Here is a 24,508-nt window from a genome sequence, read left to right as displayed (position 1 = left end):
CAGGTCTCCTGTGGGTTGGTAAGCAAAGCCCCACCATTGCTGGGGCCCTGTCCCCCTCACATGAAGAGGCCCTGGGGGAGAGAGAGAACTCGGGGTGTTTGCACACACGGTTGGGAACTAGATCTGGTGGGATTGCTCTCTGTTCTCTTCCATGATGGAAACGTCAATGACTTTTCTTGCTGGAGTACAGCGGGTGTCTGGTTCATTGCTCGTAGCGTTCTTGACTGGGAGGTCAGGGCTGGTGGGAGAAGCAGAGGTGCCCGGCTCCCGAGGAGCCCCCATCTCACTGGGCAGACGGGACACACCTGGTTCTCTGTGTGCTCAGGAGAAAATGCTGGCCGCCCTGAATAAGACAGGCCGGGTTCCCTGTCTGCACACCCTGGAACCTCGGAACTGGCCTTGGGGGGTGGAAAGGTCATGCAGGGTTAGCTGGGGGTGGCGGGTGGATGGTGCTTCCTAAAGATGAACTAACCGAGCACTGGCCCCTGCAGGCTTTGGGGTCACCGAGAGTGAGGAGAACAAGAGCCGGGAAGGTGGGTCAGAAAGGTTCCATGAGCCGTGGCCTGGCTGCCTGGCCGAGGTGTCTGGGGTAGCCTGGCCAGTCGTGGGCACCGTGGATCGTTTGAGAGTTTGCTCCGAGGTCGCTGAGGATGAACTGGAAGCGTGGTGGTAGGAAATTGGTTTGACTATAAAATAAGAAACGTTAGCAGAGGAGCTGGGAGGCAGGAACAGATGCAGAGACTGTGGGAACTCGAGTGGCCGGTTGGGGCAGGAAGGGGACGAGGCCACGTGGCGGGTGGCCTTGTCTGGGAGGAAGCGGGCTCTGCCACTGACAGGTGCTCGGAGATGGGGAGAAGCTCATTTCTGACACCTGGGGGTTGCGTCAGGTGTTTCTGAAAGTGGCTGGAAATCAAGAGATGCCGAAGAGCCACCTTCACTGTCCCGTTTCCAGCGGCCCCTCCTGGAAGGGGGTTCTTGTGGTTATAAATCCCCCCCCACCCCCCCACCCCGAGCTGGCCAGAAAACACAGCAGCTCCAGGAAGGCAAGTGTGCAGAAGTGGCTTCTGTGAGGAAGACAGGAGCTGCATAGGTTGCAGAAATGCCCCATTTTCTTTTCTGGAAAGAGGACAAAGGCATAAAAGACCAGCTGATTAGTTTCTCAGAGCCTCTGTGTGCAGCCTTGTTAGGTAGGGGTCCCAGGAATGATGCTTGGTGGAAATTTCTGCCAGATGACAAAAGCCATTGAGAGTGATGGGCCCGCCAGGGCCCCGGGGGGATTGAAAGGCTGCGGAGACCCATCCATCAGAGTCAGGCGGGCTGCCTTGGGACCCCCTGCCCAGGCCCATGCTGCTTGGGCTCCTGGGACGAACTCATCCCTGGGAAACACTGGCTCTGGAGCCTTCCTCCTTTGCTTGGCAGGAAGTCTGGGCCAGGCGCCCGCGTTGCAGGGAGAGGCGCCTTCTCCAGAGCCACAGACGGCCTCCGATCGGGTGGGGATGGGCCTCAGCTGCTGCCCCTCCCCCACAGGACCGGGAGCCCCACCCAGCATCATGCCCCCACGAGCATCATTTTGGAAGCTGCAGGGCTAAGGTGAAGGCACATCACCTTGACTGGGAATCACCGCCCTAAAATGCTCTGTTCACTGGGGCAGTGGCTCTCTACCCAGGAGACTCTGTCCCTCAGGGCAGATCTGGCCACAGCTGGAGATCTTTGTGGTCGTCACAACTTGGGATGGAGAAGATGCCACTGGCATCTAGTTGGTGGGGGCCAGGGATGCTGCTGAACATCCTACAGTGCCCAGGACACCCTCACAGTATGGAATGGTCCAGCCCCAAACGTCAGGAGTGTCGAGGCTGAGAGCCCCCAAACTTGGGTGTTTTTTAGGGCTTGTTCCCTGTAACGCAGGCCCTCTCATGCCTCTCCCGGCAGGAGACCATGATGGACCACGCCCTTCGCACCATCTCCTACATCGCGGACATTGGGAACATCGTGGTGCTGATGGCCAGGCGCCGCATGCCGCGCTCAGCCTCCCAGGACTGCATCGAGACCACCCCCGGGGCCCAGGAGGGGAAGAAGCAGTATAAGATGATCTGCCACGTGTTTGAGTCCGAGGATGTAAGTAAATGCTCGGGCATGATGTTCCCCTCCCGACAGCCCAGGCCCCATGGGCTCCGTGGTCCCAGGAGAGCACGTATAGGATGGGGATCCTGTGCCCCATCATGGACGCTTCCAGTGGAAGTGGTGATTTTTCTAACACTCTGAGTTTGCAGAGACCATGAACACAGCTCTGTTTCGCTTCATGAAATACATTTTTCAGGAGCTGTTTGTAAATGGAACCGTAGTTAAATATGCCGAGGAGCTCTTCGACAAGGTCCTTTAACAAAACCTTGTTCTCCGCAAATAAAGTAGCCCATGACTAACTTTTCTGTTGAGATGCACGCCCCACACTCCAGGGTTGCAAATGGGGAAGCGCCTCTGCTTTTGCTCATGGCCATTTCAGGCCATAAGAAGTTGGAAAATCCAGTGCACCCTTGGACAACATGGGTTTGAACTTCGAGGGCCCACTTACCCATGGACCTTTGTCAGTAGTAGATGCTACAGCGCTACACCATCCGCCTTGGTTGACTCCGCGATCATGAACCGCGGACACGGAGGAATTGCGGGTACGGAGGGCTGACTGTAAGTTAGACACAGATTTTTTTTTAGACTGTACAGAGGGTCACAGCCCCTAACCCCCATTTTGTTCACGGTCAACTGTAATTCTGACATTTAAAATACTGCAGACTCGCTAAGAGACCATAAGCCCTTTGACTCCTTCCTTGGATGGGATGAGAGCATCTGTCTGAGCCTGGAAGAGGGAGAAAAGGACCGGGGAAGGGAGCTGCAGGGCAGGAGGTGAGCGGGGTCTCTGGGCTGCCCCCCGACGGCAGATCTGATTCAGGATCACGCAGGAGGCAGCAGCTGAGCTGTTCTTGGGGCTGTTGCCAGAGCAGGATTTTAAAACGTTCTCTCTCCTCCATGGATGCTTGGAAAGGGCATTCTCAGTTACCAAGGGACTTGAGGGTGTGTCAGGGACCCGGAGCAGTGGGGAAGGGTCCCAGTGTTTTCATGTTTGAATGCAGGGTGGGTGGAGGCAGTGACCTTTTTGCTGAGAAATTGAAGTCACCTACAAGTGCTTTGAAGCAATGACACATTTATTGGAGAGAAAATTTACATACAGACTCACTAGTGCACACACGTGTTCCTTTCACCATTATACAGATGTCTGTGGACACCTGCCTGGGAATTTTTGTGTGGCTCATGTCTCGAGGAGTCTCAGAGACCCGGCCTGGGGGGATGTGATGGGCCCTGGAGAAGGGCTGTGGTGATGGGCAGGTGAGGCAAGAAGCTGGCCAAGTGGCAGGGGGTGAACAGTCTGCTGGCTCGGGGAGCAGGAAGGGGCTCCGAGGTGCCCACCGTGCCCTGGGTGCTGCTGTGACCTGAGTTTCTCTATTCCGTGGGAGAGAAGGCTGAGAGCAAAGGTGGGGGCGGGGCTCCAGGTGGTCCTTCAAGGCACATGGGAGGGATGGGCTGGGAGGGGCGCGAGGGGATGGAGCCGCCATCCTGAGAGTCGGACCCTGATGGTGGCCCCATCAGGGTCCAACTGCTGCTGGGGTGAGTGAAGGATCCAAGGGTCCAGTGAGAACAGAGGGGGACACCTGGAGAAAATGGAAGGTGGCCATAAGGACCCTGGTGGCCCTCTCAGAGTTTCCGTTTCCCTTCTGTAAAGTGGAGGGCAGTGCAGGTGAGCCAAAGAAGTGAAAGGGCTGGGGGGGCAGGGCAGCCTCCCCCGCTATTCGCCCACCTGCAGGAGGCCCCCTCTGAGTGCCAGCCTCCAATGCCAGCCCCTCGGGGAGGCCCCCGTGACGCTCCCCACCTTTCTGGGCTCACAGCCTTGGCTGTGACCTGGGGGCAGGGGCGATCCCTCAGGACTGGCCCCAGCTCAGGTGGCAGGGATGCCAGGACTCAGGGCAGACGGGGAATGGGAGACTGCAGCCAGCCGCTGGTGGGAAGACGCCGAGGTTCCCAGACTGCGTCCCATGGAGCCTGGGCGTGGACCTCCTTGTCCTCCCAGGGGCTCCCCCAGGTGATGGGCCCCGACTAGGCAGAGCTCAAAGGGGAGGCTCAGGGCAGTGGGCAGTGGGTGGGGAGAACGAAGCTATGCTCTCACACCCCCTTCCCAGCCAGGGGACCCCAGTCAGAGGAAGATGGACCCAGAGGCCTGGGGGCAGCTGGTGTCAGCAAACCTGAGACTCCAGGTCTCAGGGCACATCAAGGCCGCCGGGTGGCCCTCAGTCCTCCACCCTCCATCCTGGGACCAGCCTCCTCCTGGAGGCCCCGATGGATCCTCAGCTTGGCCTCAGCCTCGGGCCAGGTGCCCTCCAGGACCTGCCACCGTGGGGCTGCCTCCACCAGCTCCATACACGTCTGGGCCAGTGGTGCCACCTGGTGGCCCCAGGGCTCCGTGCCTGTGGCTGGTTCTCCCTCTGAGCAGAGCCGCCAAACTGCCAGGACGCTGCTCCTGGGGGCGGGCAGGGCTTGGTCCTGCCTAGTGGACCCGGGCTTCCCTCCTGCAGACCGTTCGGGGCCCAATTTGGGAGGGCCATCCGGTCTAGAATTGAAGGGTTCCAAGCTCTCCCTCTGTTATCCAGCCCAGCCCACTTTTTTCACAAAGGCTTATTCATTTGCAGCCTGAGAATCATGCAGCGTGTAGAGCAAGAATGGGATTCAGGCCAAACCCTCAATTCCACATGTTTTCAGGCCCTGTTGACCCGAGGTTTGCTGAGGGGATCCCACTGCTCTCCCCCGGCTGCCCGGCTGCCAGGGTGCTTGACGTGGCCCAGTAGCTGGGTCCTTAGCCCTCACCTCCCATGGTCCTTTATCTGCACACCAGCAGGTGGCATGTAAGCTTTGGCAGTGACTGTTCAGAGTTCGGGCCTCTGCAGTATCAGATGCAATCCAGTCCATAGAAGTGGTCCTGTTGAAGTAGAAAGAAGTGATTTGCTCCATGATTTGCCCTGTGCTGGTGTCCCAAGGTCGCATGCTTCTTGTTGGCCTCAGCCTGACACATCCACACGCCCCACGAGGGCAGCTGGGCACACATCCTGCCCGCACCCCCCCGCCGCGGCTGGACTGGGTCCTCTTGCTCCAGAGAAGTAAACGCTGGGTGGGTGACTGACAGTCTCTGTGACGCTCCCCAGAGGATGCACCCCCCAGTCTGTGTTTGGAATAGGATGGGTGGGGGACTGCCCTGGCGGTCCAGTGGTTAGGGGACCACGCTTCCACTGCACGGGGCATGGAACTAAGATCCCGCATGGGCCAAATAGATATATTTATTTAATAAAAATTAATTTAATTTTAAGTAAGTTAATTTAAATTTCATTAAATTGATTTAATAAAAATTAATAAATATTTAAATAAATAAAACACATTTGTTAAAAAAAAGAAAGATGGGTGAAAAGAAAATATAGTACAGTCGCCAGTGAAAGCAACGAAACTATGATCATTAGCAAATAATTCATAATTTCCCCAGACGTTATTGGAAACTGTGCTTTGTCTTAGGATGTCTGGGATGTAAGGGAGCTCGGGTGGGGGCAGGCAGGGCACCAGCAGCAGAAGGGCTCCCCCGACAGAGACCCGGGCCACGGTCTCTCTGTGGCTCCTCGGAGCCCAGGCAGGGGCCCCCGTGCAGGCTGTGCCGTGGCCCCCGCTCGGGGCCCGTGCGCCTGCCTGTCTCCATTGGGCGCCCCTCCCGACAGGCTCAGCTCATTGCCCAGTCCATCGGCCAGGCCTTCAGCGTGGCCTACCAGGAGTTCCTGCGGGCCAACGGCATCAACCCTGAGGACCTGAGCCAGAAGGAGTACAGCGACATCATCAACACCCAGGAGATGTACAACGACGACCTCATTCACTTCTCCAACTCGGAGAACTGCAAGGAGGTGGGTGCCCGGGGCGGGGGGCACAGCTGGCGGGCCGGGCGGGGTCGAGCCTTCCTGGTGTGGGGCCCCTGCCTTCTCAGCGAGCACTTGCGTGGGAAACGCGGTGCTGTTGTAGGGAAGAAGCTGCTGACGGTCAGTCTTAAAAGGACCTTGAAAATGTGCCTTTTAATGCCGCTATTAGATGGGGGCTCAGCCCCCCGAGGTGTTTCTGGAAAGCGTGCAGGAGGCGTCCTGAAAATGGGGAACTTGGGGTTCTGCCCAGGGTGCTGGGAAGCTGCCCATAGTGAAGCCTTGGCAGGTTCCGGTGGGTTTGCTCAGGGGTCCTAGAAAGTTCTCCTGAGAAGAGGAGCAAATCCCTGGGGGTGGCCTGTACCCTAACTGCTTGGGAATGAGTGAATGATCCTGGCTTGTTGCTGAGTGAATGAATGACAGGCAGCTTTCTGTGAGTGACCCGTGAGGCAGAGAGAAAATAGAAGGACTTTTCCAGACAAGAGCGGGGGCCGGGCTGGGTGTGCATCTGGACTCTGAGAACGCGTCCCTCTAGCCTCCGTGGGTCTGGGAGGGTTGGGGGTGGGAGCCGGGACACTGGAGCCGAGCTTGGGGCTAGAGGAGGGGGTCCGTGCTCCTGGTTCCCAGGATGGTTGGGTAGGTCCCAGGAGGGCTTGGGAGCCAGAGCTGGACGGGGCCAGGGAGACAGCAGCCTGGCCGAGAGGAGGTGGCCTCAGTTCTCTGAGGGCAGGGCAGGCACCTGGCCCGGCTCGGGCTGGTCCTTCCGGGGTGCTGGGCAGAGGCCCAGCCCCCAGCCCCCATCTCAGGTGGGCCTCTCTTACCCTACCCATTTCCTTGCAGCTGCAGCTGGAGAAGCACAAGGGTGAGATCCTGGGTGTGGTGGTGGTGGAGTCGGGCTGGGGCTCCATCCTGCCCACCGTGATCCTGGCCAACATGATGAACGGCGGTCCGGCTGCCCGCTCGGGGAAGCTGAGCATCGGCGACCAGATCATGTCCATTAACGGCACCAGCCTGGTGGGGCTGCCGCTCGCCACCTGCCAGGGCATCATCAAGGTGGGCGCGGGGCCCCACCTCGCTATATCCTCGCCGCTTTGTAATCCCCCCTGACCCACCAGAATGCAGAGCCCAGAGAGACCCACCCAGTGACTTTGAACCCAAGACTGTACCACGGCCCTGACATCAGAGAGGGACCTGGGCTGCCCCAGGTGAGGGCCGAGGACCTGTAGATGTCGGGTGACCAGCTTGTCTTAGTTTGCCTGGGACTCTTAGCTGACAGTCTCACCTGCTGGGCAAACAGGGAGGTTGGTTCCCCTGCCCGGATCTGAGCTGGGAGGCTGCTCTCACCGTCTGACCCGTTAGCCTGCAGGTTCGGGAGGTGCAGACCCTCCCTAGAGAGGGTCACGCTGAGGGGACACAAACAGGTGGCCCCTGCTTGTCTGTGAGAGCCCCCCGGGCTGAAGCGTTGGGCAGCCATCCAAGGGGACCTCAGCACGGTGGTGCCTTTGCTCTGTTCAAGGGTCCAGACAGTGGCTCAGCCTACGGGGGGCCATCTGTCCCGTGGCTCATTCCCTCCAGCCCTGCTGTGGTCTCGGGGCTGGAGGATGGGCCTCTGTTCTCCCTTGTCACTCAGAGATGCAGGTCCTGTGAGGGGGCTCCTGAACCTGGGGACCCAGTGGGTACCATGTAGCTAGACAGACAGACAGACACAGAGGAAGCCTTCATCAGAGGTGCCAGAGACTTGGCCAGCCGGGACCCTTGCTCTGAGGGCTGCAGCTCCTGGGGCAGTTTCTAACCTGGGCTCTGATGGGGCCGTGTGTGTGTGTGTGTGTGTGTGTGTGTGTGTGTGTGTGTGTGTGTGTGTGTGTGTGTGTGTGTGTGTGTGTGTGTGTGTGTGTGTGTGTGTGTGTGTGCGCGCGTGCACGCGCATGCGCACACGTGTGCACAGAGGAGGAGCTCCCTGCTGCTGCAGCCACGTGCAGGCTGGGCCCCTTCCCCTCCCCCCACCCAACCCCAGGACCACGGCCGCGGCATCCACTGTCCCCTGGGGCCTGAGGTCTCCCTTGGCCTGTCTCGGCACAGACACCAGAGCCTCCTGCTGACAGATTTCCGCTCTGCCGGCCACACCCTGTCCTCGCCCCACCCCCAGCATGAGAGTCCATCACTGGAGGATGCTTTGTGTTGAGGACGGTGCCCCCACCATCTTCCCAAACAGGAAGTCCTCCTGCACTCAGCATGGCCGGGGCCCCTCCTGGGCACCGCCAAGGGTGACCTGGTGCCGGCCTCTTAGTTGTGCACAGGGGCGCTCGGAGCCTGGCCTTGCCCCCAGGGCAGCTTTTTTTTTGGCCAGGTCAAAGGGCACACCAGAGCACAGGGGCCACGGCACGCACTGCCACCTGGGATGCCCGGCGCCCCTGCATCCGGTCAGGGTGATGCCTGCATCCACGCACAGAGGGACACCGGGGCTGAGAGGGGCCTGCCTGGCTCGGTCCCCCAGCTCCCGGGGCTCTGCCCTGCCACTGGCTCACCCTCCCAGGCCCCTGAGGTTGTCCTCCCAGCGGCGTCTGAGACCCACTGGGCCTCCCATTCCTGCTCTGCAGGGTCTGAAGAACCAGACACAGGTGAAGCTCAACATCGTCAGCTGCCCGCCGGTCACCACCGTCCTCATCAAGCGGCCGGACCTCAAGTACCAGCTGGGCTTCAGCGTGCAGAACGGCATCGTGAGTCCGCTCGGCCCTCGGCAGCCTCCACCGTGCACGTGGAGGGCCTGGTGCAGGGAGCTGGGGGGCAGCTCTCCGTCCCTCCAGAACCGCTCCTGTCTGATGGGGCAGGTCCCAGCCAGTGGGCACGGCTGCCAGCAGCCAGGCCAGGCGGGGCGGGCGGGCCAGCGTGTGGTCATGGCATGGGTCCCTCCAGCCCCGCCCTCGGCACCCTCGTCCCAGTGGTGGCTGTTCTCTGCAGACCCCTGCTCTGGAGTGCAGAGAGGAGCCCTCCCACCCCTGCAGTTGGGACCCGCAGCCGATGGCAGTGTCAGAGTCACTGTGTGCAAGACACCCACCCACTCATTCATTTGTTCATTCATTCATTTGCTCATTCACTCACCCATTCAGAGCCGTGTGTGAGGTTCCTGAGCTGTGTCAGGTGGGGCTCCAGCCACTGAGGAGGCAGGAGGGCCTCCAGGAGGAGGTAATGCTGGGCTTGAATGAGTGCTGGTCTGGCCAAAAGTCTGTGCCTGTTCCTCAGGCCGGAGTTCTTCCCTCCAGAGTTCCCACCTCCTCTTCGACCTGCGTGAGCTCTGTTTCCTGGGTCGTTTCTCCTGCAAAGGTCCCAGTGGGCAGGGATGTGGCCACAGATGGAGGACAGAAGAGGGAAGGCCGGTCATTTCCAGATTGCTTAAGCCAGCCCAGAGTGCTAAAAAGCCAAGGAAGAGATTGTGCAGTGGATGGGGGTGGTGTCAGGTTGAGGGGGAAGACGTGTGTGTCCCTCCACGGTCACAGAGGGGACACATCGGGAGAACGTTCTAGAAACAGGACTACAAATGAGACAGAAATTCCCCCGTCACTACCTGGTGCAGGAGTGTGGAGAGTTTACACGGGGCCGGGGAGAGTCACAGGACATCTCTGTCCCCTCTGGGTTAGGGCGCACTTGCTGCTGTAACAGATGTTCCCCGGATCTCAGCGGACTGAGAGCTGATCTGTCGTTCGGGTCACAGTCCAACATGGGAGGGGGCTTCGCGCCACAGGGTCGCTCAGGGGCCCAGGCTCACCCTCCTCCAGGGGGCTCTTTGTCTGACCGGCAGCTGCGGGGAGACGGGGGCATAGATGCGTCTCTTGCCATTTCTGTCTACATCCATCTGGCCAGACAGGGCTCAGTCACATGCCCCACAAACACAGGGCTGGCCGGGAAGGTGGTCCAGCTGGTGCCCAAGACGAAGGAGGAAAGGGTGTGGGTGCATCTGAGGCTGACGTTGGCCGTACCTTCCCAGCTGTGTGACACTGGGCAAGTCACTGAAGCTTTCTGGGGAGATTGAGAAAATCCATTAAGTACACCGAGACCTCCAAGGAGGGCCCACTGGGCCCAAACTCTGCAGAGAAGAAAGGCCCCTTGGCACCATACCCAAGCACAGGGGCCCGGCCAGGCTGTCTGCACCCCCTCAGAATTTCTTTCCGGAACATGGCATCTGCCCCGGGAGTTGGCCAGTTGGTGGTCCAGCTGGCACCACCCTGCCCGGCTGCTCTGCACACACATGTGCCCGGGGCCGTGCAGGAGGTTGCCCAGCGTCCCTGCCTGCAGCTGCTATGAGCACCGTGTGGATGGGCCTGGACCCCAGGCCCGGGGAGCAGCTGGGCGGGCCTTAGACCTGCCCCTGACACCCTGAGCCACCATGCAGGGCCTGCCTGGGTGCCGTCCGCTGGACCTCCCTCCCTGGGGTGGGGGCAGGTGAGTGGTAGGTAGGACTGTCAGTGGCCGGCAGCCCCTGAGATGGGCCCTGCTTGTGTGACCCTGAGGGCTGCCCCTGCCCTGATGGGCAGCCTTGTGGGACCCAGGCTCTCCCTCCTGCATGGCCCCGGGGAGCTCGCCATCCAGGTGGGCCTGCTTCATGGTCTTTGTAAGGTGCAGCCTCTGTTCCATTGCAAGCCTTGCAGGGGGACGGTGTGATGCATCAGGGCCGGCTTTCCCCTCAAGGCCAGGCTCCTGGGGGGTGGCCAAGGGCTTTGCCTGTTCTTGGGGCCTGATGCGCCCCCACCTCCCCGACAGCAAAATCCTTCCCCTGCAAATACTTCCCTCCAGCCAGTTCATTTTAATCTTCACTACAGCCCAAGAAGGAGCATGCGGACTGGCCAGGAAGCTGGGGCACAGAGAGGTTTAGTAACTTTCCCTGGGTCACACAGCTGGGGAGGCCGTGGGGACCGAGGTGGGGAAGGGGGAGGAGGAGACACAAGGAAGGGAGGCTCTGCCTAGAGTTTTGTGGGGGCTGAATTCAAGCGAGGGGGAGAGGAAGGGGAGGCAGTGGAGAGGACAGGTGTGGGGTGGCCTGAGTGTGGCCTGGCCCTGAGCCTTCCCTCTCAGAGATGGGGGAGGGGAGGCTGGCGGGGGTGCATCCCTGGGGAGATACAGGAGGGGTCTCTGCGGTGGGGGTGTGCGGGGATGTTCCCAGGTTGGTATGAGTGGCTGGGAGGCTGAGGCCAGGGGGGCTTCCCAGAAGGTTTGGGGATGTGGAGTTCAGGGTCACAGCAGATCTGGGGTCTGGAACTGGGGAAGTATTACCCCCTGATTCTGAAGGCAGCGTTGCCAGGCTGCCCTTCCCGGGTCACAGGTGTGCACATAGGGGTCCTGGTGCTGCCCACTGCTCGGTGCCTCTGCCGCTGGTCCAGGGTCCGAGTCCCACGGTGCGTGCGCTTGGGGCCAGCTGTGGACGAGGAGCCGCGTGGCCCCCAGCGCCACCCACCCACCATCTGGCATCCTGCCTCTGTGAATGGGGGTGCGCGTGCTAGGGGCCAGGAGGCAGGGGCCGTGGTGGCTCCCGGGGGCTTCCTCGCCCTGAGAGCACCCGGGAGGCCGTGGCTGGAGAGCAGGTGACGGAATGCCAGGCCAGAGGTGGTGTTTGTCAGCCCCAATGCAGACCTGCTGCCGTTTTCTGCCTGATGCCTCCAGAAACGTTGCCTGTGGCAGGTGCCTGCTTAAATGTCTGGGGTGAGCAGTTAGGTGAAGTATGTCCCAGCGCTGGGGCGTCAGGTACATCTGGGTGCTGTCAGGTGAGAGGTGAGGCGAGGGGCCCTCTGCATGGCTGTCAGTGTGCGCACACCGGTGCGTGTGTGCGCGTGCGTGTGTGTGTGTGTGTGTGTGCATACTCGGGTGCGTGTGTTTGGGGGCTGCCAGCCTGAGCACTGGCCCCGAGGATCTCAGTGTAGCTTGTCTTTTCTTTAAAACAAGAGGCCCTGTGGCTGAGAAGCTGGATTACCTTGCGAAATCTGCCCCTCTCTCCCCCTTTTCTTTTGGCCCCGACTCTCTCCTAGAACATCTGCTTTTCCTGTTTTTGTTTGCTTTTTTTAATTGTGGTAAAATACAACTAACGTGAAATTTACCATCTCAACCATTTTTCAGCGTGCAGTTCAGCAGCGTTAAGCACGTTGACGTTGTTGTAGAACCAATCCCGAGAACTGTTTCCATCAACAAATCTGAAAGTCTGTTCCCGTGAACACTGACTCCCCACCTCCCACTCCCCCAGCTCCTGGTGACCAGCGTGCTACTTCCTGTCCTGTGAAGTTGAATATGACGTACTTAGGTACCTTATATGAGTAGAATCATGCGGTTTTTGTCCATCTGTGACTGGCCTGTTTCACTCAGCAAAATGTCCTCAAGGGTCATCCACGTCATAGCATGTGTAGCAGGATTTCCTTCCTTTTTAAGGGTGAATCGTGTTCCATTGTGTGGAAACGCCCCATTTTGGTTGTCCGTTCCTCCACTGATGGATACTTGAGTTGCTTCTACCTCTTGGTTACTGTGAACCGAGCTGCCGTGAACACGGGCGTGCAGGACTTCTGGTTCTCCAGTCTGTCTAGTTCCGTTGCTGCAAGACTTGTAGGCCTGCTGGGGCGTCTGTCTGGGGTGTCAGTCCACCTGTCTGTCAGTTCTAGGAACCGGGAAAGGCCACCATCCGGCCAGCTCTTCCTGCAAACCTGGGGCTTCCCTCTAGAGCCCATGTCTGTGCATGGGTCTGGTTAGGGAGGGCATCCCCTGTCCCCATGCACAGATGAGGACGCAGGAACAGGGAGCTGAAGGGACCTGCCCCAGGCTCCCCGATGGGCAGTGGCGGGGCAGGCGTTGGCCTGCACGGCTGTCGTGGGGAGCTTGCCCTCTGCCCGTATCAGATGCTGGAGTGCGCGGTCGGGGTCAGTGGGCAAGCGCACGCGTGGACCTGAGCCATCTGTGAGCTGGGCAGGGGCTGTCCTGTTTGCATCTAGGGTCCCGGGTGTCAATAACCAAGCCACAGAGGTGCCTACAAGGCCCTGTCGTGGCCAGCCAGCCGCCTTTCCTCCCACTGGGACTGCAGGGCCCGCCGAGCCCAAGGATCACGTGCACCCCGCAGATAAGTTCCCCGCATCCCTGGAAAAGTCTGCTGACCCCTGAGTTAGTCTTGCACAAGCGCTTTTCCCATTTTCAGCTTCATTACGCCCAAAGTACAAGGCATTCATTTGCAGACAGGCCCCAACTGAGCCAGTTAACGCTCCTTCTAAATGGACCCCTCCTCTCTGTTCCCACAACACCATGGAAGAGATCAGGACGTCCCCAGCTGGGAGACACCAGCGTTCCTCCTGAGAGGTGCACCCTGAGAAATTAGAGCAGCCCAAGGCCCTGGGTTCTGGGGGCACGCCTCGTTTTGGAAGGCCAGCCGCCCGCACTGGGATTTGCACACACACACACAAAGAGGATCTGGAAAGACCACAAAACAGATGACGTGGGAGTCTTGCAGGGGTGCCAGGGCCAGCCTGGGGTCAGTGGCCTTTCAGCCTATCTCAGCCTTCAAAAGTTGCCAGGCCAGTGCCGAGGGAGAGCACGGGCAGGTGGGGTGGAGGGGTCCTGTCTGGGGGTGGAGAGTCAGCCCCTAGCCAGTGGAGCAGCCCGGCCAGGGCTGGGAGGGGAAGGGGCTGTGACCCAGGTAGGGGCCCCAGGCGGGGGCGGCGTTCAGCACAGGGCGTGGAGGAGGCCTCGCAGCGTTGAGCCTCGCGGTGGGAAGGGAAGAACACCAAGTCTGGGGGAGGGCTGGCCGTCCTGCCTGCACCTGCGCCTCCTGCGGGCAGGCCGACCCTTGACCTTGTAGGATGCTGACCAGAATCATACGAGGACCCCTCGAAGGCCCTAAAAAGTTCCTGGTGGAATTTTTGGGTTGTTGAGGAAACCGTATAGACCAAGGCCTCCGTGGGTACAACGAGGCTGTCAGGTGATGCGGGGTGTCCCCCGGGCACTCGGGGGACAGGGTCCCACCAGCCTGGCCCTCTCCTCCCAGCAGACTCTGGGCTCGGCCTTCCTCATCCTCAAACACGTCTGGTACAGGGCAGGACGTCCTTCAGGCAGGACGGCTGGGGTACTGCTGCAAGGGGCCCAGGGTAGAGGTGCCTGGCGGGGGTGGACAGGGGAGACCTCCAGTGCGGGTGTGGTTGTTCTCGGGCAGCCTCGGCCCCAGGGACGCTGCCGTCTGCCCTCGGCTGGGGGTGGATGGGAGGCCTGGCGCCCTGCCTGCCCCCTCCCGCCCCAGCCTCTCTTGCTGCAGTGCTTTCATCCCACCCCCCTCCCATGGCTCCCACCAGGTCCCCGGGACCCCCCGGGTGCAGCTGCCCCCCCCCCCCCGCTCTCCATGGGCCCTGGGGCTGCTCGCCCTCCCTGCTGTCTGCATGGACCCCACCTTCTGACACCCAGTCTTCAGTGGATCTCACACACGTGGGGGCTGCATCATCTCTTTCCGTTTGTCGGCTGGTGAAATCACCACCTCCCTGTGACGGGGGAGCAGTGACCGGCTTCACTGGAAAGAGGAGCAGAGTGGCTGCTGGCGGATCTGCCAGGATGGGCTTTACCTGCACACCTCCCGGCCTCCACACCCCTGACCCAGGAACAGAGGCCCCGGGTGGCTGGGGGGGGGGCAGATTCCAACCAGCGAGGGCGGGTGGGGGGGACGGGTCTCCCATTTTCAAACACATTCCAAACCGTAACCTCCCAGTTGGTGAGTCAGCAGACAGCATGTAGGAGCGTCTGCCCTGGGGCTTCATCCTGTGTGTGATTGATTCTCCTCCCCGTCTTTGGGGGCTGGAGGCGACCGGCGAGCGTGGCGGGGACCCTGTGCTGACCCGACCACCCCCCACCCCCCTGTCGCTTAGATCTGCAGCCTCATGCGCGGGGGCATCGCGGAGCGGGGCGGCGTCCGCGTGGGCCACCGCATCATCGAGATCAACGGGCAGAGCGTGGTGGCCACGGCCCACGAGAAGATCGTCCAGGCGCTGTCCAACTCGGTGGGAGAGGTGAGAGGTCACTGCCCGAAGCCAGAACCAGGCTCTCGGAGCCCAGATGTTTCCATGGCCGACATCTAATCCCCGAGGGCGTGTATAAGGTGCTGGGGAAGCACCCCAGAGCAAAGCCTCCCTTCTTGGGAGAGCCTGTCCCTGTGGGGACTTGGGCACGTCTGCTGGCTGGCGTGCTCCCACCTGGACCTCCGTGAGCCTCTTCCAGGGGCTGCGTCAGCTGAGCACGGCTGTGTCTCCCACGGGGGAGCCTGCTGCAGGCGGGGTCTGGCATCCCCTCCTCACCCCGGGTAACTGTGGCTGATGGGATGGGGGTGGGCATGCGCAGGCCGGCCCTGCTGTGCTCCCCTCTCCCACTCTGCTGGCTGTACCCCGCCTCCTTTTCTGCTTCTTTCTGGCATCAGTGCAATGCCATGCCAGCGTGAGGGTGGACGGGGTACAGAGCAGGGAGCTCAGGAGGGAGCAGGGTACCTCAGCGGGGGACGTAAGATGCTGGGAGTGGGGCTACCAGCCCAGTGCTGGGAAGGAGGCCTCCCTGGTGCGGGGGTAGGTGTGTGTAGGTGTGTGGGAAGCGGGGAGTCAAGGTGAATGCGTGAGTGTCTCCCTGGGTGAAGCCTGGGTGAGAGCAGCGCAGAAGGGGCAGACAGCGCTGAGAGGCGGGTGACATGGGACGGCTGTGAAGGCAGTTGCCGGGCGGGGAGTTTAGGTTTGATTCTGAGGGTGGTGGGGACCCAGGGACTGTGTGGGGAGAGGGCACGGCTTCCTCTTTGGAGGCTGGTGGGGGGAGTAGGGTGCTGTTCCCTGAGGGGCCTTTGGATCATGTCCGGTCAGGACACCTCTCCTGGGGCCACGTTGACCCACTCAGTATTTTGTGAAAGTCCCGAGGCCGGGGGAGGAAGCCTGTTTCCCTGCATGGGTGGTGGCAGACAGCGGCTCTCAGGAAGGAGGGGGCCAGGTAGGCGCCATTAGCCTTCTCTTACAAATGGCTTCAAAGAAAGGAAAATCCAATTGTCCTAAGCAGATGCCTCGAGACAGCCGCCCCGCTGGGGCCATCAGCCGGGCGGGGGAGCTGGGCTGGGAGCAGGAGAAATGCGTCTGACTGTCTGGACCTGAGGTGAATGGGTACCAGTCAGGCTGGACCTCAGGCTCAGGGTGTGGGAAGCCGTTCAGCCTGGGCGGACCTCGCGCTGGACTGGCTGGTCCTGGGAGATGAGCTTGTCTGCCTGTGTTTCCCATCATCCCTGAGCACATTTGGAAAATGAGTCACCCGTCAACTAGACCTGGTGTTTTGCTGGGCCTTGGGGGTGGGTTTCAGATTGAGGAATTAGAATTAATCTTCTGATGGGAAAAGCCATCGCAGGCTGATGAAGGAGCAAACATCTAAGTGGATCAGACAGATCCTGGTGTTGGGGGCCAGCGGGGGAGCCTGGGTGACAAGAAAACGCTTCAGCCAGACTGGCCATCTGGGTTGGTCAGATAAGGCCTGAGAGCGGCTTGCCCGAGGAAGGGCAGGCCCGGGGGGTTGGCTACGCGCCCCTGGGGGTTGGCTGCACCTGCGGCCGCCTCTCCCTGGGCGCTGGAGGTCTGCCAGCCCACCTCCTAGAGCCGTGGTCACCCACAGGGGCCTGAGCACGGCCGGGTCCCGGGCTAGCCTGCGGAGCAGAGTGCTTAAAGGAAGCAGAAGCAGAGCCTGGGGCCCAGGCGGGATTTAGGGTATGTGCCCCCCACGGTCGGCCTCTCCGGGCAGCTGTCTCTGTGCCTTGCTGGCGTACCCAGCCTCTGTGACGCCAGGGACTGAGGTCAGGCCCCAAAGGCTCATTTGCTAACTGACCCCCAGGGGCTGGGGGGCTCCAGGCCTCCGCCTGCAGCGCACACACTTTGTGTGTGAGCCTCTGGGTCTCATGCCGAGGCAAAGCTGGCCCCTTGCAGTTTCCAAGGAGGCCTGGGCACCCCAGCCTGCCTTCAGCTCAGTGCACAGTCAAAAGTCCAACTTTTCATGCACCTGGTGTCACCTTGAGCTGAAGGGAAAACCAGCCCTTGACCGCATGTAAAAACCCTCTAAAGACCTGGACGGGGCGCCCAGGTCACAGTCTGCGCAGTCAGGGTATGCTTTCTAAGCCGCCATCAGGGGTGGTGACCACGGTGTCGACTTGAAAAAATGCACAACATGAGAGTTGTGAGTTGTTTTATTTTGGGCAAAATGAGGACTGTAGCCCGGGAGACAGCATTTCATATAGCTCTGGGAAACTGCTCCAAAGAGGCAGGGGGGAAGGTCAGTATACATGTGATTTTGGTGAAGGGGGAGTACATGCAATGGAGCACATATTTTTGCAGAAGGTTCTGCTAGTCTCCTGAGGGTTACTGCTAGTCACGAGGAGCAAATGTCACCATGAAGGAATTTAGTGCTTTTCTAGATATGAGGAGATGCAAGAATTGGGCTCATAAAATCGGCTTCTGAAAATATCTAACTATCTGAAGACCTGTTCTCCCAGTTTTTCCCAGAGCACAGAGGGCCTCATTCCTGATCTCCACCCTGAATCCCTTTCATGGGGTGTTGAAGGTCAGCAGCTGCAGCGGCACCTGCTTTAATCCTTGTAGAGGTAGATGGCAAGTGCCCATGACAAGTGCCAATTTGTTGTTGACAGCGTGCAGGTCATTCTTCCTCCCCTCTGGACGCTGGTACTTTACACAGGACACGCTCAGGGGACTTGGGCATCGCTGGCCTCGCATGGAGGGGACGGAGGTGGGGAGGTGGAGGCAGGGAGGGCTGGCTCAGCCCCTCTCTCTCATTGGCAGATCCATATGAAGACCATGCCTGCCGCCATGTTCAGGCTCCTCACAGGCCAGGAGACCCCGTTGTACATCTAGGCTGCCCGCCTGCACCCCAAGGAGTGGGAGCCGGACCCAGGACCCGACCCCTGAACCCACAGCCTACCCGAGGACACTGGCTCCTCTGAAGGGCATGCCCTCACCACCCACTTTTTTTTTTTTTTTTTTTTGGACAAAAAGGGGTCTTTATCCAAGGAGAGTCACAGGAACCAGTCTTTGTAGAACAGTCACGTATTTTGCCACATTCTGAATTTTCTCATTGCAACGGACAAGGGTTTGTCTGTACGTCCGTGTGGTGTGGAGCTGTGGAGGGCGAACGTGGGTGCCCCCGGATGCGGCTGTGCAGGGAGCCCCTCGAGGACAGCGCGCTCCAGGGGGCAGCAGCGGTGTGCCCCGCCCTCGGCTGGGGCTCGGGTTCCTGCGGGGAGGGCGCCCGGCTGCCCCAATGGCTGAGTGTGGACAGCCAGCTCTCAGGATGGGACTGGTCACTGAAGTTGGGGGACACGTGGTTGTATTTCCCGAGAAAGGAGACATCCCTGAGTTACATAAATGGTGATATCCACAACCTCAAAACTCCATGCCTATTTCGACAACATCACCATTTTGACTTTTGACAACAAACTGCTCTTCAGACGTTAGGATTTTCCGACGACCCGTGACCACGCCCGCCTGTCCGCTGGCCCCTGGACGCCCCCGGCAGCCTCCCACACAGGCCGGCGGCCTCGTTACAATCTCTGTCTACACACAGCATCCACACGTGAGCTCCCCCCTCGGAAACCAGACCCTCCCCGGACACCTGGAGCCTGCTGTCCCCGGGGGCCCACGTGTCCGGGTGCCGTCGCCGTGAGCAGTGTTCCAGTGCGTGTAGGTCAAGTGCAGCATAGTCTAGATCCGCCCCGCAGAGCTCAGCGTTCACGATGTCATTTTGTCCGGAAGTCTCTCTCTTTGGCCCAGGCCTTGAAGAATACACTGTGACTTAAGAAGCCTTACCATGCAGTAACTAAGCTCTAGGACCACTGGATGAGGATGACCTGTGTGTTGCATGCAGCTGACCTTGGGAAGACTCGCTAATACCACTAATAAACCTGAGGTCATGATGGAAAGCTGTCCGTGTGGCTGGTTTGTTGACGGAGAAGTGGCTGACCAGCTTTGCTCTAACTCCGCCCCTCACAGCCCGGCTCCGAGTGGGGGCCTCCCCACCAGGTCTGAGGGCTCCAGGCACCATCCCTGCAGGAGACAAGCTCCCGACTAATTGGATAAGGGAGAGTGGGAGGCTCAGGCTTCTCCTGGTTCAGATGGGAATCGTCTCTGGGAGAGGTGTGTGCGCGTATAGTGCAGAAAGCCTGGCTCCTTCCCTGGGGCCGCCCTGCAGCCCGTGTCGCCTGATTGCAGGACTTGGCAGTGCTCCCATCGCTGACTGCGTTCTGTGGTCACCGTCCTGGTCCCGGTGTCCCCTGGCATGGGGAGGTGGGGTGAGCATGGGCTCTGGTCAGAAGCCCTGGGCAGTGTTCCAGCATGTTATCAAGGGACATTGGGCAAGCCAGGCCCCTTCTCTGGCCGGGATCTTAGTTCCATGCTGTGAGCCACTAGGCAGGGATGGCCCACACCCTGGGGTGAGAGCTGCAGGGAAGGGGCCTCGGCTCAGGGGGGCCCAGAGGTATGGCCCTGCAGCGCCCAGAACGAGGCAGGTGAATGGGCTCCGGAGAGGAAACCTATGGCTAGCAGATGACGGGGGCAGGTGTCCCGTCATGTGATACACATTAAAAAAAAAAAAAAAAAAAGCTTTAAGCCAGGGGCCTGCATTCCTCCCAGAAGCTGGGGACATGTCCCACAGAGGGACAGCTGTGGGCCGGGTGCCTGCCTGCTCCCCTCACACCCCCAGGGTCTGTCTCCAGAAGGATGTTAGGAAACACAGTCGGGTGCCAGGGGTGGGTCACGCTCCGTGGTCGGTCGCCCGGCCTGAGCCCTCGCTCGGCACCTGGTCACCAGCAGTACACAACGGCTCTCGGCATCTGTCTGTCCCGATCAGACCTCAGAGACACAGAGGCCAGAAATAGTTTTTATTAAAACACTGATCATTATGAAAACACCTTGAGGTACATTAAATAAATACAACCTGCCAGTTGTACAAACAGGCTTGAAAACAATTTCCTATAAATTCTGCCTTAATAGCAGCATCTGTGGATCAATACAGCTGTGGGGGAGAAAACATCCATTCGAAATAAGCTTTCTTTTACGTGGTTTGTTACACGCATTTAATTTGTATCATTGTCATCAGCTGAAGGAGCCCCTAAGTCCTTGTGAAGGATAAGCGCCCCCGTTTGCCATAGAGTAGGGGTCCGGAGCTCCTCCATCCCAGCATCCTTGTGGTCCCTGGGTGGGGGGTCTAATGGCAGTGCCAGACAGGCACTGGCCCTGTGCTGGCCCTCTTTTTGGTGGGGGAGGTCCAGGAGAGCGCAGGCCCCGGGCCCTGTGCTGGGGGCATCCTGGGCCTCGGCTTCCAGCGCAGCCCATGGGGACCTGCCTGCTGATGTGTTAATGAGAGCGGGGAGACCAGGGCCGAGCAGATGAGGGCGCACCAGTGATGGGGGGGGACACTGCCTTTCCCCTTGGCCATGAGCCGACACAGCCTGGGGCTCAGGGCGCTCGATGCCGGGGCCACTGGTTCCCAGGTGCCGCTGAGCAGAGTGGGGTTGAAGGTACCCGGGCTGCGGAGTCAGACCCCGGCCCGTTGCCAGGCACCTCTCTCTTCCCAGGACCTTTCCTGGGAGCCGGGAGCCTGGGCCCTGCAGGAGCCGACGTGGCCCTCAGAAGGTGCCAGCCCAGCGCTGTAGAACTGGGTACAGTGTACTCACCCGCAAGATAGAGATGCTGTGAGAACAAGCACAGAACTGAGCATGAGAACGTGTGTGAGGGCTGAGCACTTGAGAACGGCCGGCTGGTGGGCTTTGGGCCAGAGCACCGACCTGCACCCAGGTGGAGGCACAGGCTGTGGCAGGTGCCCGGAGGCAGGAGACATGGCCCCCTGCAGGGAGGGGAAGCAAAGGACACAGAGCACCAGGCCAGGCCTCCTGGAGGTCACCCATCCCGCTGCAGAGTAACAATTCTGAAGCCCGTGAGGTGGGGGGCGGATGCAAGGGATGGCCTTACTCTAGAGGCAGTCTGTCTGAGACCTGCAGGCTCGGCCCAGGGCCCTGCCGTGTGAGCCCCCAAACCTGACGTGAGCCCCCCACCCAAGTGAGACCCCTGCAGCTTGCTAAGCTCTGGCTACCACCCGAGACGCCTTGATGCAGAGGCCAGGGCGCTGGGGCCATTCACGCTTTGCTGGGAGGCTTAGGGGAGGCCCCTTGGAAAAACCATCAATTTACTTTACCTGCAGAGAGATTTACTTTTGGGGACTTCAAAAGCCCTCAGTTGAGAAAAATTAGAGTAGAGATTTCCCGTTTTATAGTCTGGATAAAGTGCTCAAAAATTCTCCTCTGCGATGTGTCAAGCGGCAAAGTTCTGGCTATCATCACAAGGCCTGATTTATATATTGGTCCAGCTCTCACCTCTGGATGGCAGTGACCAATGATAACATTAGGGAAGCAAAGCGTTGGCAGCTGACTGGCACCGCGGGCTACCTACCTTGGTGTCGAGGGGCTCCTCGGGGTGTCTGGGCTGGAAACACCCCTGCGAGCCCCGTCCCTGCTCCCTCCACACACCCCAGCACACTGGATACGGGGGGCGGGGCACAGCCCTGGGCTGCTGGACACCCGGCAGCCTCCCAGCCCGCCCCCGGCACTCCCTGTGTTGGGCCGTGGGCTCTTGGTTGAGAACTGTGGTCTCCGGCTGCCTTGTCCCACGCAGGAGCCGCCAGCCACAGTCCAGGATGGCACAGGTATCCCCGTGGCTGCGGAAAGTCCTTGAGGACAGCGCTGCTCCAGGACCCTGGCTGGGAAGCAGCTGCTGCTGAGGTCGCCAGAACAGGGCGGCCCGGGGGGCCAAGAAGGTCCAGGGCGCCCAAGCTGCTGTGGCCACGAAGGCTTCTGCGCACCCAGCTCGAGGTGGGGTGGTTCACGGAAAGAAGCGGTCGACAGCCGGCATCTTCCAAAGCAGATGTGGCTGCTGCCGCCCGTCTGGGGAAGGGGCTGCTCTGGGTCATCAGAGAGCCCTTGAGGCCAGTCTGGCGACGGCAGACGTGGGAGAACCCCAGGGGCTCGCCATGGGGGCTTATTGTTACGGGGCAAATAACCACTCAAAGTGCTCCGTGCTGGGCCGGTTAAAGAGATTGCCAGAGAGGAAGCTGGGAAAATGCCCTGGGGCGGGGAGAGGCAGGGAGGGGTTGCCTGGGAGACAAGGTGCGTGTGTGGAGGGGGGAGGGGGGTTCCTCAAAGCCCCTTGCCACAGGGTGGCCGGGCCCCCCTGGGGAGTCCCTCATTGTATGTTTGTTCACAGGGTGGCCCTGTCGCCCTGCGGGCATAAGGCTGGACCCCGGCTGCCATCTGGGCTAGAATGACTTATTTTCTTTAAAATCAGCCTCTGAGAAAGGGTTGATCATTGATTCAAACCGCAAGGGGAAATGGGCTCATTGCCTGATGAGTCCTCTACCCCTTTAAACACTAAACTAAATCGGGGGTTGGGGACTGGGGTGCGGGAGAATCCTGCTCTTCCATGGCGCCGATTGTGAAGATGCTTCAGTTTCTTTAGCTACATGCGTGTCCCCTGCCACTGGATCGCTGTCACGTGGCTAGTTCAAGGTGCCACCTGCCTGACAACAGGGAAGAATTCACGATGGACACGAGAGAGCCATCCACTGTATCACTGGGACAGGTAGGAAGTGTCAGCCCCAGAAAACAGCCGATGGGGTCCCCCTGGGGGAGGGAACGGCCTCTGCCGCTTGAGCCCCCCGGGCAGCAGCCTCTCCCCAAAGGCCCGGCGTCCCTGGCAGGGACTCTGGCACCAGGTCTGTCCATGTCCACATCCAGACGGAGGCGCCTTCACAGCTGGTCCAGGACACGGGCGCTGAGGACGGCCTCCTCCATGTGGCACTCCTCGGAAGGGATGGCTGAGCGGGCGGAGCCCACCACGTGTCTCACCTCCACAGGAAGGGAGCAGCTCGAGTGTTCCAAGAACTTAGCCACCAAAACCCTGGCGTCCGCGTAGGCCTTGCTGTCCACTAAGGAGTGCAGCCGCTCTTTGGAGACTGTCTGTAAGGCCTCTGGCTTTAACCGCTGGTCCGTTTTCCAGGCATCTGGTTCCCTGGGGGGTGAAAGCTGGGGCCGACAGGCACAGGCAACCATGACAGAGTGAGACAAGGAAGCTGAAAACCAAGGGAAAATGCACAATCTGAAAACACCCGACACAAAACAGAAGGCAGCCGTCCACTAACTTCTCTGAAAAGCAAACACAGCGATGCTTGGGACAAGCTTTCCGCTGGGATTTCTGTGTTCCCCACCTGGCCCTCGCTTCGCATGTCCCCTGGCATGGCCTGGCCCCTCGCAGCCCTGAGTTCAGCCTGCAGTAACCTAGAGGGGCCGCAGCCTCCTGCAGCCGAGGGCTGGAGATGGGAGGGCGAGATTCGAAGCCGGCCAGTGAGAGAAGGGCAGGGCGGGGCAGGGGTCTCCATTCTGTGTGCCTCTCTGCTGGAATTCCCGAGCTCGCAGGGGGGCTGCCCCTTCTCAGCCTTCCCCAGCTCAGTGACCTTCGCCCTTGTGGGTTGGGTGGCATTTGGAGACACGTCTGCCTTACGAGCAGAGCTGGGGGTGGCAGAGGGGCAATGAGAGCCCCCTCCCCACGTCAAGGGCAGAGACAACAGCCACCTCTCACGAGGCAGCAGAGTCGCCCGAAGCCCAGGGCCTTGTGCCCAATGCTCCCCGGGCCAAGGGCAGGGAAATGGCACCAGCTCCCAGCGGGCCTCAGCCACTCCAGATGACCCTCCAGAGAAAGCAGCTCCGGGCGGTCAGCTGTGACCAACTCGCCAAGGACCAGATTAAGACCTGGCTTGCTCAATCTACATTTCAAGTCACACAAGGAAACACGTTCTGGGTGGTCTGGGGTATTTCTGGTGGCAGCGAGCACACCTGGCAATTAAGCATGTGAAACTGTGTAAGATTCACACGGGGGCCCGTCTCCCCTCCAAAGAGAATCTCATAAATACAGTGACACAAGCAGCCGTGTGGTGTTAAATCAGCCGTAGCCTCTAATATATCTGCCAAGAGAGCAGGGGAGGGAGGGCAGGCCCATCTTCCAAAGCCCAGAGATTTGGGGCATCGCGTGCCTGGGTGACCCTGGGAGGGGGCTATGTTTAGACACAAGGCAGCCAAGGACCTCTGGTCACCCCTGCCCCCCACACTGTGGTTATCAAAGGGTTTCAGAAAAAGAGCGTCTCACCGGTTCCCCGTGCAGCCCGGGACAGTCCTGCTTCAAGATCTTGGCTGCAGGATGGGGTGTGTGAAGAGGCATCGCCTTAACCAGAAAGAGAATTCAGTTAACACACAGCTGGGGAAAAGGAATTCCCGATAACACCGTAGTAGCCCTCCTGAGGAAAAGAAATGGATTTCAGGTGCAAGAGCAGCAGAGGAAAACTCCTGAATTTAAGCCAGCCGGCGCCCAGGTGGCTCCCACCCGGGGCAGGTGGTGTCCCCAGGGCCCGTCACTTCCTCAGCGTGGCCTGGGCACAGGGTAGCAGGCCAGTGCCAC

At 60.0% G+C, this 24,508-nt stretch overlaps 2 protein-coding genes across 12 annotated transcripts in view; one reads left to right on the top strand and one right to left on the bottom strand.

Annotated features, from left to right (window-relative positions):
• Positions 1-18,924, top strand: part of APBA2 (amyloid beta precursor protein binding family A member 2) — a 230,682-nt gene extending 211,758 nt beyond the window's left edge. For 3 of the 5 annotated variants that reach the window (XM_036844816.1, XM_036844817.1, XM_036844814.1), the window contains exons 10-15: positions 1,930-2,115; positions 5,799-5,978; positions 6,828-7,040; positions 8,585-8,704; positions 14,858-14,998; positions 17,795-18,924. In XM_036844816.1, the coding sequence (XP_036700711.1) occupies positions 1,930-2,115; positions 5,799-5,978; positions 6,828-7,040; positions 8,585-8,704; positions 14,858-14,998; positions 17,795-17,866 (912 nt within the window). In that variant the 3' untranslated portion in view covers positions 17,867-18,924. The remainder of the gene's footprint in view (positions 1-1,929; positions 2,116-5,798; positions 5,979-6,827; positions 7,041-8,584; positions 8,705-14,857; positions 14,999-17,794) is intronic. The other 2 variants (XM_036844818.1, XM_036844819.1) reach the window with 2 other exon arrangements.
• Positions 18,925-19,660: 736 nt separating this feature from the next.
• FAM189A1 (family with sequence similarity 189 member A1) overlaps positions 19,661-24,508 on the bottom strand; it is a 401,999-nt gene continuing 397,151 nt past the window's right edge. For 3 of the 7 annotated variants that reach the window (XM_036843433.1, XM_036843436.1, XM_036843435.1), the window contains 2 exons: positions 24,200-24,274; positions 19,661-23,129 (listed from right to left, as the gene is read on the bottom strand). In XM_036843433.1, coding sequence (XP_036699328.1) covers positions 22,807-23,129; positions 24,200-24,274 — 398 coding nt within the window. In that variant the 3' untranslated portion in view covers positions 19,661-22,806. The remainder of the gene's footprint in view (positions 23,130-24,199; positions 24,275-24,508) is intronic. The other 4 variants (XM_036843437.1, XM_036843439.1, XM_036843438.1 and 1 more) reach the window with 2 other exon arrangements.

Source organism: Balaenoptera musculus, chromosome 2, assembly GCF_009873245.2.
Source record: "Balaenoptera musculus isolate JJ_BM4_2016_0621 chromosome 2, mBalMus1.pri.v3, whole genome shotgun sequence".
Taxonomy (NCBI): Eukaryota; Metazoa; Chordata; class Mammalia; order Artiodactyla; family Balaenopteridae; genus Balaenoptera; species Balaenoptera musculus.
The sequence above is the reverse complement of the archived record's forward strand: the minus strand, read 5'-3'. Positions and strand labels throughout refer to the sequence as shown.